The sequence below is a fragment of the Littorina saxatilis genome, linkage group LG2, assembly GCF_037325665.1.
Source record: "Littorina saxatilis isolate snail1 linkage group LG2, US_GU_Lsax_2.0, whole genome shotgun sequence".
Lineage (NCBI taxonomy): Eukaryota > Metazoa > Mollusca > Gastropoda > Littorinimorpha > Littorinidae > Littorina > Littorina saxatilis.
The window spans coordinates 69,927,098-69,945,012 of NC_090246.1; the positions used below are offsets into that span (position 1 = coordinate 69,927,098).

The following is a 17,915-nucleotide window of genomic DNA, read 5'->3' on the forward strand; positions in this document are numbered from 1 at the left end:
CCATGAAGTAAACATGTCATTTTTATCTTCTGCAGAAGTTGAATGTAAAATTTAGCTGTGTGTGTGGTTGTGTAGAGAGAGAGAGAGAGAGAGAGAGAGAGAGAGAGAGAGAGAGAGAGAGAGAGAGAGAGAGAGAGAGAGAGAGAGAGAGAGAGAGAGAGAGAGAGAGAGAGAGAGAGAGAGAGAGAGAGAGAGAGAGAGATGGATGGATGGATGGATGGTTTAATTATAATGTATCACCAGTGGAAAGAGAGATAGAGAGAAATGCAGTACACTTTCATACATGGAGTCAGGGTTGGTGTTCAAGTTTCTGGAACTTTTTATTGAAACATGCCATCATATCCGTCACGTACAAGTAATAATACATACCAAGACATTACAACCGTCGTTATATTCCATCATCATAATGGTAAACATTATATGTAAAAACGACTTTGCCTTGGCTCAGAACATAGCGTATAAGTTGACGCCGTCACATCACTGTTTGAGATTCCACACAACCAGCAGTTATGTGACAAACAACTTCGCCTTTCATATTGAAAGTCAATTGGATGAAAAAGATGAGCAGAAAATCTAAGTTTTCATTAAAACACAACATTAAACTAAATTATTTTCAAATCGCATTGACGAATTTGAAGCTATACTTATAGTCTTTTCAGAAAAGGATTTCACGTATTTAAAATTTAAGATGGGCTCAGGATGGGCTGACATGAAAACGCAAAGCAGAAAAAGTCTGCGGCACATACATTTTCCTTAGAAAAAAAACCCAACACAATTTAGGCAGCCGTAAACATGTATGGTTAGTTTTTGCCTTTTAAATCATAAGTTGTTGAGAGGTGGCCATGCCACAAGTTCTACCATTATTGTCATTGCGGTGATCTGCCAGTGTTCAAATTTAACTTCTCTAATAACAGGACTGGCAAATCAGTCTACAAGCTCCCCTGCCCGCCCGCATGGTGTAATTTGCCTGTGTTTTCAGCTGCTGTGTCCAGACACCGACAAATGTCAGAGTAAAACGCCTGCCGGACAAAAGACAAAAGCAGCGAAATGCCGGTTATCCTTGGCAAAACCTCCACAGCAGCTGCCCACAGAGACGTGGGCGGGTTTCTTTTCATCAAAATGTCTCCCTCTCTGATGTTCGTTATTAATGCTATCCTTAGGGAGCAGGGGGGGGGGGGGGGGGGGGGATGAGTGGTGGTGGTGGTGGTGGTAAAGGGGGGGCTGGGGACCACATGCCTAAGTGGATATGGCAAGTGATGACGGGGGTGTCAATGACTCCCTGCAGAATACGTACGTTGGTATGTCGTTTTGTTCTATTTGACATGTTGGTAATATTTCTTGCCATTATCGTCGACTTTTGCTCTCCGTATGTGAAAAGGCAGTTCTGTGTTGAAGAATTACTGCCGTAAAATAAGCTCTCTCTCTCTCTCTCTCTCTCTCTCTCTCTCTCTCTCTCTCTCTCTCTCTCTCTCTCTCTCTCTCTCTCTCTCTCTCTCTGTAGGGCGGTGACGTAGCTCAGTTGGTAGCGCGCTGGCTTTGTAGCCAGTTGGTCGCTATCAGCGTGGGTTCGATCCCCACGTTCGGCGAGAGATTTATTTCTCGGAGTCAACTTTGTGCAGACTCTCTTCGGTGTCCGAACACCCCCGTGTGCACACATGCGCACGAAAAAGATCCCACGTTCACAGCGAAAGTCTCAGGGCTCGGAAAACACGAAGACACGCATGCATCATCTCTCGTCTCTGATTATCATGATCGTATTTCGATACTTTGACGAGACAAACCCAATGCTGGTGTGTCGAAGAAGACAGCCACAGCGGGCTTGTTCGAATCAAAGTATCACACCATATCTTCAACGTATCATTTACCAATATACCTGTCCCAATATAGACCAGTTGGTCTACGACGACGTTAAACCCCAATAGTCAGTCAGTCGATCAGTCAGTCTCTCTCTCTCTCTCTCTCTCTCTCTCTCTCTCTCTCTCTCTCTCTCTCTCTCTCTCTCTCTCTCTCTCTCTCTTACTGCATAACATCTTAATCATCATTTTATTAATCAATGAACCACGTTATTATAACTAGTGTTTTGTTAGTTTTAACCTGATTACAAATTCTTAGTTAATTAGTTATTCGTTTGGCTGTTCAATACATGTTATATAAATATATAATTGTAATGTATAATGTCCCGCAGTGGGGCACTGCGGTTATGAAATTAAAGGCCCCTCCTGTTTTTGGAACCGCAGGAGCTTTCTAGTTTGCTGTTAGGTAGATTTTTGGTTCCTCTTTCCTGTCATGCTCTCTTTTTCTTCATGAATTCTTTTCTTTTTTCTGCCTTCTTGCTCATTCACCTGTATTTTTTCCAAAAATCTCTTCTCTTGCCGCTTGTCTCGCGATTCATGTATAGTTTAATCTGTTAGTGTTCTGATGTAAGTCCAGCAGTAGATAGGTTAAGCCTATTTTAACATACTGGAAACTGGTAATCTTCCAGTAGGTATTAATTTAGTTTTACTAAAGCCTGCTGGGACACAAGTAATGGGTTAGTGCATTTGTAAACAGGAATCGCTTGACAAGTGGCCCCCTTCATCCCCCCCTTCCTCGTCCTGATATGGCTCTGTGTAGTCGGCTGGACGTTAAGCAACAAATAAACAAACAAACAAACAAAATGTATAATGTCAGGTATGTCTAAAAGGGACAGGTTGGAAGATTAGGCATTGCCTAAAACCTTTATCCCTTTGTATTAAAGTTTTGAATCTGAATCTGAATCTGAATATCTCTCTCTCTCTCTCTCTCTCTCTCTCTCTCTCTCTCTCTCTCTCTCTCGCAAAATTTATATATTATGCAATCAAACGAAGACAATTGTTTTCATAGGTATATTGTTAATATGTTGATGTTTAATGTTTCGGAGTTCAAGTAGCAGTAATGTTTTTCACGTATTTATTTCATGGTTGTTGTCGTTGTTGTTGTGTTTTTTGTGTTGTTTCTGTTTTTGTTCTTCCCCCATTCCCCTTGGTTTGTATATGGGTCTGTGGCCTTAGTACAATAAACCGTTCTGAGTACTCTCTCTCTCTCTCTCTCTCTCTCTCTCTCTCTCTCTGTGCGTGCACTTGTCATACTCACTGGCTTGGAAAGTGTATTCAAGTGCTGACTAAACAGTTGAGTCAGATGAACACACAAAAAGAGTTCACAGAAGGGGAGAAAGTCGATGCGTAGGTCACAACTGATTCTTTCCGTCGTGGGAACAGTTAATTGTGATCAAGAGATTCACTAGTCAAATATGGTTTTCTTTCTCTCTCTCTCTCTCCCTCCCTCTCTCTCTCTTACTCTTTCTCTCCCCCCCTCTCTCTCTCTCTCTCTCTCTCTCTCTCTCTCTCTCTCTCTCTCTCTCTCTCTCTCTCTCTCTCCCTACCATATATATGTTCGTAGGTGTGAACACGTCTGTATGCTTGTGAGATTCTCCCTGACAGTCTTTTATATGCGAATGATAAGGGGCAACACGGCTGTTAATGATGCACAATGTTTTGCAACTTGCACAAGTGATGATATTTTTGTGATCACTTTGGTGTAATCAGTCAAGTGTTTATCAACCCGTAATATCTGAATGCACAGACAGCTCGACAGTTTTCAAATGTCAACAGCATGCTAAGGGCGAAGGCCAAGTGAGTGAAAACTGTTTTATTGCACATTTCTGACGTCATACCACAATTTGACTGATCTATTAATTTGATTTTAGTAAGATATTTGCGTAGACCTTCTGTCCATGTCTCTGTCCAACGTACCCACTCTGTCTGTCTGTCTGTCTGTCTGTCTGTCTGTCTGTCTGTCTGTCTGTCTGTCTCTCTCTCTATTTATATATCTATATATATATATACGACTTGTGTCTGTCTGTGTGTTTGTGTATCTGTGTGTTTGTGTATTTGTGTATTCGCCATGCACGCCCAAAGTTCTCGATGGATCTGCTTCAAATTTGGTGGGCTTATTCAGAGAGACCCCGGACACAACCTCATCGATGAGATATTTCAACACGTGCTCTCAGCGCGCAGCGCTGAACCGATTTTGGTTCCACCTCAGCTATTTTGGTTCCACCTCAGCTACCCGGGCCCCCATACCGACACACCATAGCCGCTACACCACATCACAACGCCAAAGTTCTCGGTGGATCTTTTTCAAATTTGGACACCGTATTCAGCTACACCCCGGACACAATATCATCGATGAGATATTTCAACACGTGCTCTCAGCGCGCAGCGCTGAACAGATTTTTGTTTTTGTGTTCATTTCACCATTATAAGTAACTCTTCCTTATCTTCTCCAGTGTTTGGCGTTTATCTCCCTTCCTTCGTGTGGCTTTCCCGTTCAGTTGTAAGTTACTACACTGCGCTGTCCACTGCGCTGAGCGTCTTCGCATATTCCCGGCGTTCTGTTACTGTTACTATTTTTAGAAGGTCAACGCAGTGTACAGAACGTAAATTGGACCCGTAAATTATCCTCACTGTAAAAGTGCAAAGGTCGAATCAATTTATAGCCACGCGAAAAATACACTGTCATCTATCTCTCTATAGATACGGCTTCTCTGTGTTTTTGTGTGTGTGTGTGTGAGTGTGTGTGTCTCTATGTAAGCAACACCTGTGCATTGTTCAGTTCTGTTTGTGATGTGGTCTGGCGGCTTTTGTGTAATTTTATGATTTTATTGTTCGTGTTCCTCTTACTTGCTCATCTATTTGGTTTTATTGGTGATCCTGAAAGGTTCCACTTTTTTAACTCGATTTGAAATAAAATTAAAAAAAAATATTACAAGCCCGTTATTCAAGATATAGAATACAGACTTATAATTCTTACCAAGAAACATCTTAACTACTTTTCATTTTAACAAATTCCACAGAGCATTATCAACTCAACCCCACCCCCTGCCCTCCTCTCCTTATTTTTTGTTTCTTTCTTTCCTCTTTTTGAAAGCGGACAAACACTCAAGTCCTTAATGGCTCAAAACCGTAGGACTTTTAATATTAATTTTAACGTAATTTTATGTGAAACACTCAAGTCCTTAATGGCTCAAAACCGTAGGACTTTTAATATTAATTTTAACGTAATTTTATGTACTGGCCTTCCTTTGAGAAGCCATAACTTGCTCAGTCCTGTTTGAGTGGAGTTCGCCTCCAAAGGTGATTAACACGGTTACATTCGTCGACAAGGATGGGACTCGATATGGTCAGGAATGGCATTTTAGCCACTGAATCATTTTCGTGCTGTTCCCATTCCACGAATCTGGGAGGGACCTAAGCTTGGCGGGTCCATTGTTCGGACCCGGCGAAGCCGGCGTACGGCTCTAAGTACTTCTTTCCGGCGAAGCCGGCTACCCGGCGAAGCGGGTATTCATTCTAGTATATATATATACTAGATGATTACCCGCTTCGCCGGGTACCGGCTTCGCCGGGAAGAAGTAGAGCCGAACCGTGCAGGCACACGAAGGAAAGGAGATAAACGCGCAAAACACTGGAGACCTTCTAAAAATAGTAACGTGCAGTGACCTTCTAAAAATAGTAACGTAGTAACGGGAATATGGATTGACGCCACACGGAGGAAGGGAGATAATCGCGGCTGAAAACACTGGAGAAGATAAGGAAGAGTTACTGGTAGTGGATCCCGAAAAAAAAATCGGTTCAGCGCGCACAGCGCTGCGCGCTGAGAGCACGTGTTGAAATATCTCATCGATGAGGTTGTGTCCGGGGTGTAGCTGAATACGGTGTCCAAATTTGAAAAAGATCCACCGAGAACTTTGGCCGTGCATCGCGAACAGACAGACAGACACTGGTCGTATCTATATATAGATTGTAACAAATATTATTAAGCAGCTGGCAAAATATCACTGTACTTTCTGATCGTATTGAAAACCATGATTCTAGATAATGCACGAAGGACATTTTTTATACAAACAAATATTTTCAAGCATAGCTAAAGAACTAAAATGCATCTTGAAATGTCTTATTGGTTGCTTGACATAATATTAATTATGTACTTTGTACAGTAGTTAACTTAACTTCTAGTTCTTCTTGTTATTTTGTTACCCCTCAATGGGCGAGGGCCGGATGAAAAAAACCATGTATACATTGCTTATTCTGTCACCCTCGAAAAATAAATTTCAATTCAATTCAATTTAATTCTAGTCTCTCTCTCTCTCTCTCTCTCTCTCTCTCTCTCTCTCTCTCTCTCTCTCTCTCTCTCTCTCTCTCTCTCTCTCTCTCTCTCTCTCTCTCTCTCTCTCTCTCTCTCTCTCTCTCTCTCTCTCTACATACATTTAGGGATCTTACCTCTAAAGTCAAGACTGCTTTTTAACAAAGGAATCTTTATGCATAAAATTATATCCGAAACTCTACCACAAACCATTTGTTCAAAGTTCTCTTTGAAGAATTCACACCACCTTATGAAATTTAACACTCCTCTTCCTAGGATAGACTTATTTAAGTCTAGTCTAGTTTATTCAGGTGGCCGTCTCTGGAACGCTCTTCCGAATACCTTACGGGAAGCTACCAGCACAGATTCTTTCAAAAACAAATATATATCCCATTTAATGAAAATAGTATATTCTTGATTGTTATGTCCTTTGGGACACAGTCACTCACTTTTGATTTATTGTTTTGTTCACGAAATTATTATGTTCTGCATAATATCCATTGTCTTGCAGAGTTGACGTACTATTGCATAGTATTCTGACTCTAATTGACTTGCAAATTTTGCTTTGCACCTTGTCATGAACATTTATAAACTACAATGTTTCATATAATGCACTTATGTACATAAACTTATACTGTTTTACTAATTATGTAAGTATGTACTAGTAGTTATTATAGTAGATTTAATCCCTCTTTAGGGCGAGGGCCAGATGCAAAAAAGTATACCAATGCTTATTCTGTTACCCTCGTAAAATAAAGAATTGTCATTCTCTCTCTCTCTCTCTCTCTCTCTCTCTCTCTCTCTCTCTCTCTCTCTCTCTCTCTCTCTCTCTCTCTCTCTCTCTCTCTCTCTCTCTCTCTCTCTCTCTCTCTCTCTCTCTCTCAACACTTCCTTGGAAAAGCTACATATCTGACTCATGCATGATCCGTTTGTTGAATCTTACACACTCAAATGTGATCTTTTCACATGTGTCTTTCTGGAACATGCAGCCCTGCGTCATCTGTTAGGTAATTTGGTTCTCAGAAAGCCAAAAAAGACCCAATTCAATAATGTTTTTAACACAAAATCTCAGGAAGATGCCTTGAATTTGGACAGGAGTGCCGTTCCGTTTCAGTCAGAGCTGTGATGTGTTAGTACGCATTTCGGGTCTTTTCCCACACAAGGATTATCAGTTGCGCCGTTAGCTTTTATCTTCTCTCTCGGCTAAAACACACCCTTCTTTGAAAAGAAAGGCATGACACGGTAACGTAATAGACATCACTTCTTTGAATGGAAAACTATTATATACATAAGTCATCTTTGTGTGTCTTTACTGCAGCACATGCACTCCTGCTGCAAAGACAAAACAACTTCAAGCAACATCTTTTGTTCGTTCTTTTTGAACGGCTGTCTGATCAGAACTGTACAGTACAATTTTTTTATTGTCAGCTGTAAACGCCAAGGCTCCTCGGCGCGGCGGGTGCCACGAGCAGAATTGATCGTGCATGACCAAAGCATCAGGAAGAACAACTCACACAAGAGTCGGTCACCCATGGGCAAAAAACAACAACAGCAGCCAAACAAGTCGTAGCAGGACAGTTGCAACTGATTCATTGTTTTGGTAGAGAGACACTGTCAAATCTATGCACCAGCAATAGGACTAGCCTGGTGCTTGATGACTTCCATTCCAGTTGTTCACATTTTCTTGATCAACGTCAACATTGGAGAATCGTTGCTCATGACCCCACAGTCCGACTTCTCTCGGGATAACTCTTTGGGTACAGCGGGTTGCGATGAGCCCATAACTATTAATGTCACAATCCTTCCAAGTATCAAACAGGCCTCTTCAGGTGTCGATGGGAGCAAACTTCTGAATGTGTTTGTCGTACCTCTTCTTCAAACAGCAAGAGAAGAAGCGAGCCTGGTACAGGGCCAACACGCGCTTGTTGCAGACGAAAGCCAGGAAGACAGCAACGCCTAGCAGGGGACACAAAGCCAGAAACCCGTAACGCAGGACCTCCACATCCACCAAAAACGCAAAGATTCCCACCAACCATGTCAGCCCCATCAACCCGACGATCGCCACGTGCATCACGAAGTGACGAAAGTGACGACGCGATGACGCCTTCCTCTCGCGAGTGACGTCAGCAGGGTTGCCGCGCGCGGCGATGACGAAGAGAAGGAGGGTGACGAGGAGAACCAAGCAGATCGGGAAGATGGCGGCGAGGCCGAGACTCCAGCGGTTGGACACAAAGCAGATTCCTCTCCCGTAGCCCAAGTCGAGGAAGCAGTTGTTAGGGTTCCCCACAAAATTGCCCAGAAGAGTAGCGACAACAACTGCTGAGGGGATCACAAAGGAAACGGCCACGTGTTTGGCGTAGAGTCTGCTTTTGTTCTCACACTCGTCAGGGTTGGACGCCGCAAAGACGTGCCTGGCCACCCGGAAAGCGTGGAAGGCGCAGACTAAGACCCAGGTGAACGCCGACAGAAAGAAGAAGTGGGTACCAATTCCAAACAACACACAGAGACTTGGCATCTTCTTCATGTACATCCCGACTTCCAACAAAAGGACCGCCAGCAGCAGAGTAGCTACGAAACCCATTGTGGTCTTGCCGCCAAGCGTTCGCAGCTCCGGGAACAGACAGAAAAGGAGGAGAACCAAGACCAGGAAAAGTCCTGTTGCAGCTTGACAGACTACAGCCACCGCGCCCAGCTGCGAAGAGAAGGTGCTTCCGAGTGCTGTGGGATTCAGCACAACGACGTCAAGTTGACCGTACAGCTTATCAGCACATACAGCGACTGCTCCTACATCTTCAACGCGAAAGGACTCAAAGCTGATGAACCTGTTCGAGCGGACGTGGAAGGCAGTGCCTGAGGTTTCGTTGATCCTCAGAGGAACATTATCAATTTCGTTTTTTTTGGATATGTTGAAATAAACTTTTGCGCATTTCAGAACTTCCGTCACTGGGAGGTAGGAGTCAGCTTCCAGTACCTCGGTCACAAACCCTTGGATGATTCGATCAGGGATATCTATCGCGTATTCCACTGTGGTGCTGTCCGAAGTATACAGACCGACGTTCGAGAAAATTGTGGTCTTGTTTCCCTGTCTCTCGCTGATATACAGCGGCGCCGCTCTGAAGCTTTGCTTTGGCTTTCCATCTACTGATACGTTCCACAAAGAATGTGTCAGCGCGAACAACCTCGCTTCCAGGTCTTCCGCCGGTTCAGACCAGATGGACGCAAACTTGATGTCGACCTTGATACAAGTCACGTTCAGCTCCTTCTCAGGTTCGGAAAGAGCGTTATCTTTCTGCGCTTGCGCGATAACCCGGAAGTGGTCGACCTGAACGTCCCAGCCGGAAGCGGTGGAACCTTGAAGGAGGAAGGCGGTACGGATATTCCGGGCTACTTGTTTCAGGGAGGAGATTTCTTCGAGGTGCACCGAGCTGTTAGAGGCTGAAGGTGTTAGGGTGATGGTGACCTCGAAGGCGAGCCCCGTGGAGTTGGTGACAAAGGAATGACAGTGTCTGTTCTGGAGTGTCCGGGTCATGCTGCAGTGTAGCTTGCGGCATTCCATCTGGAAACACATAATTTAAAATAATGAGAAATCACCCACGAGTAGGTTTGAGTGCGCCCGTAGCTTCTACAGTTACATAATTATACGCGTGTACGTACGTTATCATATGCAATCTACAAGCAATTTCACACACAAGCCTCTGTCAGGTACATTCAAAATGAGAGAGAAAGATAGAAACGTCTTGGCTGTAACTAAAACATTAGAAATGAACTGCAGTCCAAGACAATCTCGAGCACTGATCACAGGGGAAACTGAAAACTTGTGTGCCCCCGACACTCTTAAAAAACCGTTTCTGATAAACCTGAGCTCCAACAGACTGAAGGACTTTAATTGGAGAGAGAGAGAGAGAGAGAGAGAGAGAGAGAGAGAGAGAGAGAGGCAGGCAGGCAGGAAGACAGACAGAGACAGAGACAGACAGACAGCCAGAGGCAGAGAAAGAGACAGCCAACAGACAGGGAGTAAGCAAAGACACAAACCTCATATTTGTCGTAAATCTCATCGTCCTGACAGCTGCATCCCTCTCCAGCAGCAGAACCGTCGTCACCATTACCGTCACCCCCAACCACAGCAGACGACGAAGAGGGCTGGAAACTGCTGACGTTGAGGACCACGAAGAAGCGAAAAGCCAGCTCTTGTTGACACTGCCCCACAGCCTCCACTTCCTCCTCGTTGCACAAGGCGCAGAACACGTTCTTGTAGGTGATGTCCTCCAAGGTCATCTCCCCGTGGAACACCTCACAAGCCTTCCACAGCGCTTGGTCAAAGTCCAGCCGCCTCCCCGTGGCGTTACAGGCGTCGATGTAGTGTTCTTGTCGAGGTCTGCAGGCAAAAGACTGGCAGCTTTCCGGAGGGGTGAAAGAGGCCTGGCAGGAGGGTTCCTTGAAGATTTGTTCGATGACGGCCTCTGCGCTACCGGTGTCGTGAAGGTGGATGCTTCTGTCACACTGGATCTTGAGGTCCCACTTGACGATCTGGTCGATGTCTTCGTTGTTGCACACGGCGCAGTCGGCGTCACGGTACACAGCGTTCGAAGCGGGGGACCAGACCGGCCAACGCGCGTCACGTGTGTTGTTTGAAGAATCTCGAGTGCATCTGCTTACAATCTCATCGTCATGGAAACTGGCCAGACAAGTGTCCACCATGAAAGCGTGGCTAGCGAAGTCGTTGCGGGTAATGTTAGTGCTGTGACAACCCATCACCGGAGCTTCTTCCAAGCGAGATGAGCTCATCACGAGATCGTCCTTGAGGTCGTGCAGGAGCTTGTCTACACAGCAGTCACCCCTCGAGTAGCACGTGTCTTCACACGCGCATGGATGACACTCGGAACATTCCGAGTCGTAGTGCGTATAGCGGTCAGTGCTGTTACACAGACGAACGGACCTGCAGTGGTCAAGGGCGGTCAGTACAATGTCCTCCATGATGTCCCCCCATCGTGTGCTAGCATTGACTAGCGGAAGGAATACGGGGCCGGGAGGGAAATTTTTGAACCCCCCGAATCCTCCACCGAATCCCCCAAATCCTCCTTTGCCGAACATCATAGAACGGCCAGTGTCGATGTTCATGACTAAAGCGATGATCGTGAACAGAGAGCGTGTGTAGAACATGTTGGTACTAAATTGCTGTTTTTATATTAGTACTACGATATAAAAAGTTTCCGGTTAGGATGTGGATAGTGGATACAGATGATATCTTTTTCGCAAGAAGCCTCTGACAAGATAGTCAACTAAGCAAATGACGTCCACTTCTCAGATTATTAGATTTTTCATATATCCATTTATGTTAGGATGAAAAGAAGCTTCACTGACGGTTTAAAGTATAAAGCAGGGAGAAAATCACTAATCAATGAGAAAAGAGAGTCTTCCAAGCAATCAAAGTTATTTCGCGAATATATCCCTGAACTGTTTTACAAAACTTCGTACACAAGTACACAAGTCAAAAGTGATTTTTGCTTGTTCGTTTAACACAAACTCGTCCGCAGATGATACAAAACCGGCGGAGTTCCCAAAAGTACAAGCACACAGATACACACAATATGTTGCAGGCGCACACACAATCTTGTTTCAGTAACGCCCGTAAAGTGCACGCTTCTTTTCTCAACATGCAGCTGCGGTTGCACTTCATTTGAAATTAATTTGCCTTTTTTGTGTGCCGCCTGGGGAAAGCTGTAGTCTCTGAAACGTTTATCCGTACATCAGCCTCGACAATTTTCATAAAATATCGTCAAAGTGGTTGCTGCGACTTTTGTTGTATCTCACCGCCGTGTCAGTGCGTCCTCGCTAAAGCACACTCTTGACAGTCAGTGTTTCAAACATCGCTGCCGGCTGTTGCTTGGTGTGTGGGGGGCACCTGCAAAGAAAATACAAACATCCAGCATTAAAGAAGCATTAGTTCCTTCTTGTATAAGCGACGATGTTCACCAACCATCACAGATCTACCCCCCGCGGGTTAGGGGGAAGAATTTACCCGATGCTCCCCAGCATGTCGTAAGAGGCGACTAACGGATTCTGTTTCTTTTTTTTGCCCTTGTTAAGTGTTTCTTGTATAGAATATAGTCAATTTTTGTAAAGATTTTAGTCAAGCAGTATGTAAGAAATGTTAAGTCCTTTGTACTGGAAACTTGCATTCTCCCAGTAAGGTAATACATTGTACTACGTTGCAAGCCCCTGGAGCGAATTTTTGATTAGTGCTTTTGTGAACAAGAAACACTTGACAAGTGGCTCTATCCCATCTCCCCCCCTTTCCCCGTCGCGATATAACCTTCGTGGTTGAAAACGACGTAAAACGCCAAATAAACAAACAAAATCACAGATCTGTTCACAGGGTTTAGCCTGGAAGAAAAAGACAATGGGACATTTGTCCCCCTCAACCAAATTCTGATGGGACATGACATAGTCGAAGGCAAAACGCACTAGCAGGCGGTCCGAAAATGCTTTTGTCGAGAGATGCAAAATAGTGCTATTTAGTGCCATATGATGATTTTTTTGAGAATTTGCCAGTGTATCTGGTTAGTGTAAGTGTGTGTGTGTGTTTTTCTGTGTTTTGATCGATATTGCTTCTGTTGACAGTTTCCGCAGAGGTAATCGCGCAAGCACAAATATAGTTCGCAGAATTGGTTGAATACTAATGAATTACATTTTAAAAGCAAATCACATTGCATTTTACAAGTTCAAGTTCAAGTTTTATTAGTCCATAACCCATGGGGGAATTTTGAACAATAAATACAATCAATACAATCATGATATATGCTAATATAGTAAATAAAAAAATATAAAATAAAAAATTATGAAAAACTGTTACAAATTCTATTAATAAAGTCCAAATATTCTTTAGCAATTTCTTTTTCTTAGTAGCAAACAACTTTTTAAATTTAAGTGCATTAGGTTTTTTCCAATAGTAAGGTGGTAACAACTCAGCTCTTTCTTCTTTGAAAAAATCACAGACAAATAAATAATGGAATTCATCACCTATGTCTTGTGATACACATTTGGTGCAAGTTCTTTCTGACCTCGGGATGTTAAGATAACGTTCTTTCTGTACAGGCAAATTGTTGTTTAATGTTCTAAACTTCATAAATGAAACACATTGCTGATATGGCAGGTGTGTGACATAGTCTTCACATGCAAAAATATCTTTAAACATTCGATAATTCCAAAACATATTTTTTGTTCCAATTTCTGTAAACCATTTATGGATATACTGGTCATACAAGCTTCTTTTTACTTTCTTTTTAAACCATGCGCTTGAGTATTGAACATTTTCTTGAAAAGTCCAAACTCGCAAGTTGCTCGGCTTGGCGCGCGTTTTTGCCTAGCTCATTCCGAACATTGTACTCCCGTGAAAAGTGTGCATGGGGTGGCGCAGTGGTACGTTATCTCAGTGCGCTTTTTGACGCACTGAAGGCAATTCCAATGGGACATTTTGAGATGTTATGCGCCAATGGCGCAAGGCGCACTAGTAAATAAATGAAACCCTGTGTTCAGTCTTTGACGTGGGATGCTAGCATCTTTCAACTTCAACGCATACAATTTAAAAAAAAAATAACAATAAGGCTACTTCATTTGAAATTGAGTTCAGAGTTCGATTGTATAGTGTGGACTTTTCTTGTTGTTAAATTGATTTGAAAGTGGCAATCCGTTGATGAAATTCAGAGGAAAATTCCGCTCTGCATTGAATGCAGCCAGACAATTGCTTTGTGGTATATGTCAAAGTGATATGATGTTGATTTACCCTGTGAAAGCATGGGAAGATCTTTGGCGGTGGACATTGTCGTACACGCAGGAAGGACAGTACCTTTAAATTTTAATCAGCCAAAGTTCACTGAGCGTAAACGGAGGCAATGAGGGTGAAGGAGAGTAGGCCAAGGAGAGATCGGATTAAAAAAAAAATTGTGAGGGAGGGGAGGGGGAAGGGGTAATTGAGGTTGTGTGATGATGGGGACTGAGATTATGGGACAAAATACAACAACAAGCGTGCGCTCTTAAAGACACAGACAGACAGACAGAGACACACACACACACAATCTCGCTGTTTCTTCATTTGTGTCTGTTTGTGTTCTCTGTCTCTGTTCTCTGTCTCTGTTCTCTGTCTGTGTCTGTATCTCTCTCTCTCTCTCTCTCTCTCTCTCTCTCTCTCTCTCTCTCTCTCTCTCTCTCTCTCAGTCTCTCTCTCTCAGTCTCTCTCTCAGTCTCTCTCTCTCTCACTCTCTGTCTGTCTCTCTAAGTCTCTCTCTCCGTCTATCTCTCTCTCTCTCTTTCAGTCTCTCTCTCTCAGTCTCTCTCTCCCTCTCTCTCCCTCCCTCAACGTTGCAGGATCTAGCTGTCGAGAGGTTACAAGGGCTAATGATTTATCGACTGCCAGTGCTGATGGATGGTCTTCGTCAGTGTTTCTGTTGTTTTCTTCTTTGTTGAAATGAAGTCAAGGACTTGAAAATGTCCGAAGACCCCCCCCCCCCCCCCCCCCAACTAATCTACATCCAGATATGTCCGACTTCACGAAATGTAAGCGCATCAAAAGAGTTTTTTTTTAAAAGTTGTCACACGCTGTCGGGACTGACAGCGAGAAATCTTCGTTTAATAACACTCGCCCCCCCCCCCCCCACCTCACACACACACACACATACAAGACGCCCCCACCCCCACCTCCTCCTCCTCTATGTCTCTAGGTTTGTGTGGGGAGCCAACAACAAACAGGTTTCTCCAGCCTTGAAACCTGTAAAACTGTTGTTGTTTTTACGTGTCTGTCTGTCTGTGTATCTCTTTCTCTCTCTTATCAGGTTTATCCAGCCTTGAAACCTGTACAACTCTGTGTGTGTGTGTGTGTGTGTGTGTGTGTGTGTGTGTGTGTGTGTGTCTCTCTCTCTCTCTCTCTCTCTCTCTCTCTCTCTCTCTCGCTCGCTCGCTCGCACTCCACCATGCGAACGACTGAGCTAAACCTTATGGCCCTGTCACACGACCGTTTTAACGCCTGCGTATGCCGACGTATAGGACATTTGAATAAGTATTTGAATAAGTACGCTGGCGTACGTCGAATACGTTATGGGTACGTTTTGTATACGTTAAGAGGACGCTGAAGCACGCTGGCTCACACTCAACGCGGTCTGGTTTCCATGCCGCGACAAAAATGATGGATATTGTGCATTGTTTTAAATGTCTTGAAAAGCTGTACCTGTTACCCCAAACAAACCCCTTTTGAAATGAACATTCGTGTTTAATCAATAAAATGTCAAAGCGTCTCTCTCTCTCTCTCTCTCTCTCTCTCTCTCTCTCTCTCTCTCTCTCTCTTCTCTCTCTCTCTCTCTCTCTCTCTCTCTCTCTCTCTCTCTCTCTCTCTCTCTCTCTCTCTCTCTCTCTCTCTCGCAGTCCCTTTCTTGAGTCTATTTATACAAGGCAAGCTACTGTTTACCTTTTTCTGGCGTCCATTAGGCATTACCGAACCAGCCGCAGAGCACTTAAAACACGGTTCAAATTTTCCCTAATATTTTTCTGACATCTTGGTTTCATGCAAACATGATGAGATTGACGCAATAGAAAGGAAAACAAGTCGCGTAAGGCGAAAATACAACATTTAGTCAAGCTCAGTCGAACTCACAGAATGAAACTGAACGCAAAGCATTTTTTCCGCAAGACCGTACACTCGTAGCATCGTCTGTCCACCGATCGTGGCAAAGGCAGTGAAATTAACAATACAGAAAAGCGCGGTAGCGGTTGCGCTGAGGAGGATAGCCCGCTTTTCTATATCTCTATTCTTTGTAACTCTCTGAACGTGTTTTTAATCCAAACATAGCATATCTATATGTTTTTGGAATCAGGAACGGACAAGGAATAAGATGAAATTGCGTTTAAATCGATTTCGGAAATTTAATTTTAATCATAATTTTTATATTTTTAATTTTCAGAGCTTGTTTTTAATTCGAATATAACATAACTATATGTTTTTGGAATCAGAAAATGATGAAGAATACGATAAACGTAATTTTGGATCGTTTTATAAAAAAATAATTTTAATTACAATTTTCAGATTTTTAATGACCAAAGTCATTAATTAAATGTTAAGCCTCCAAGCTGAAATGCAATACCAAAGTCCGGCCTTCGTCGAAGATTGCTTTGCCAAAATTTCAATCAATTTTTATTGAAAAATGAGGCGGGTGTGACAGTGCCGCCTCAACTTTTACAAAATGCCGGATATGACGTCATCAAAGACATTTATCGAAAAAATGAAAAACACGTCTGGGGATATCATACCCAGGAACTCTCATGAAATATTTCATACAGATCGGTCCAGTAGTTTACTATGAATCGCTCTACACACACACACACACACACACACACACACACACACACACACACACACACACACACACACACACACACACACACATACACCACAACCCTCGTCTCGATTCCCCCCTCTATGTTAAAACATTTAGTCAAAACTTGACTAAATGTAAAAAGGAAACAATAAGACCCCCTCCAAAAACAAAGAAGGAAGTGAGAAAAATTAAAAGATAAGACCCTCCCCCCCCCCCCCCTCATGTACATCAGTAAAGGTCAAGCAGAGTTGAAGCTAGACTTTGGTTATCGGTCACGGACATGTGGGTCAAGGGTGGCCTGAATAAACTGACCCATTGATTTTATGATGAGTTGGTACGAAATGCACGGCCTGTTTTGCGGTCAGTTTGGCCTTCCCGCTGCATCAAATGTGTACACATTGCTACAATAACCTGATTTTTGGAGCAGACTCTTGAGGCTATTGAAAGTTGAGCGCTTCAACATGAAGCAGCACGGAGCAAGAACCTTATATTGCTATTTCATATGTTACGTGGATTTCCATTGGTCAATTGGGCAAAACTGAGCTCAGTGCAAAAGTGATATTGACGACATTTCCGTCGATATCAGTTTTGATATCGACGACCTCTTTATTGCTTCCCCACTTCAAAAACAAAAACACCTACATTCAAATACAAACAAATATATATGAAAATGTAATGATCCCAGAATTTAGTTGAGCAAGTGACTAAAGACTTTTTGAAAGAAAAGACATGTTGAAATACTGATAAGTACAAGAAAAGAGTGAACAAAAAGAAATAATAATCAGAGGGAGGGATATGGAACAGCCAAAACTGAGACAAATACTTTTGTAATTTCTTTACAGTAAATACAAAATGTCCAGAGAATTATCTAACATTGACTGACTGTGTGATGATATTATGAGTTATTTCTAATATGCTGACTGTTAGCAAATGTTATTACCAATTCAGTGCCCCATATGGCTTTTTGACCAATCAGGACGGATTCTAGGTGACCCTCTAAATGTTATAACGTTTAGGCAGGGACCCTTTTTGTTTATCACGCTAAAAATTAACAAGACAAAGTAAAAATGTAAATCAACAATATCAGCGTGATTTATTCTACAGAATGACACTTCAAATGCTGTCAGGTAATACTCTCTTTATCTAAAAAAAATACCGAAAAGCGAGTTTTGTCGGTGGGTGCGTAACGGAACAGCAAGCTCCACCCATCGTCTGAGATTTCACTTGAAATCTAAATGATCAAAGTTCGGAAAAATCAAGTGAAATTGCGCCACTTGCTTTACATCAAATGTATTTGTACGTCATTTCCCATCCGTCTGGAGTCGGTTCTAAATCTGTCGCTCTCTGTTCAACGAGAAAAAGCGAAGCAACCGAAACGCATGTTCAACA

The 17,915-nt window shown here is 43.1% G+C and overlaps 1 protein-coding gene across 1 annotated transcript; it reads right to left on the reverse strand.

The window, feature by feature from the left end:
- Window positions 1-5,179: 5,179 nt before the first annotated feature.
- On the reverse strand, window positions 5,180-12,127 carry LOC138959613 (uncharacterized). The gene is made up of 2 exons (XM_070331170.1): window positions 10,195-12,127; window positions 5,180-9,718 (listed from the first exon to the last, which is right to left on the reverse strand). The coding sequence occupies exons 1-2, from the start codon at window positions 11,320-11,322 to the stop codon at window positions 7,988-7,990; spliced, it is 2,859 nt and encodes a 952-aa protein (XP_070187271.1). The 5' UTR covers window positions 11,323-12,127; the 3' UTR covers window positions 5,180-7,987.
- Window positions 12,128-17,915: the final 5,788 nt, after the last annotated feature.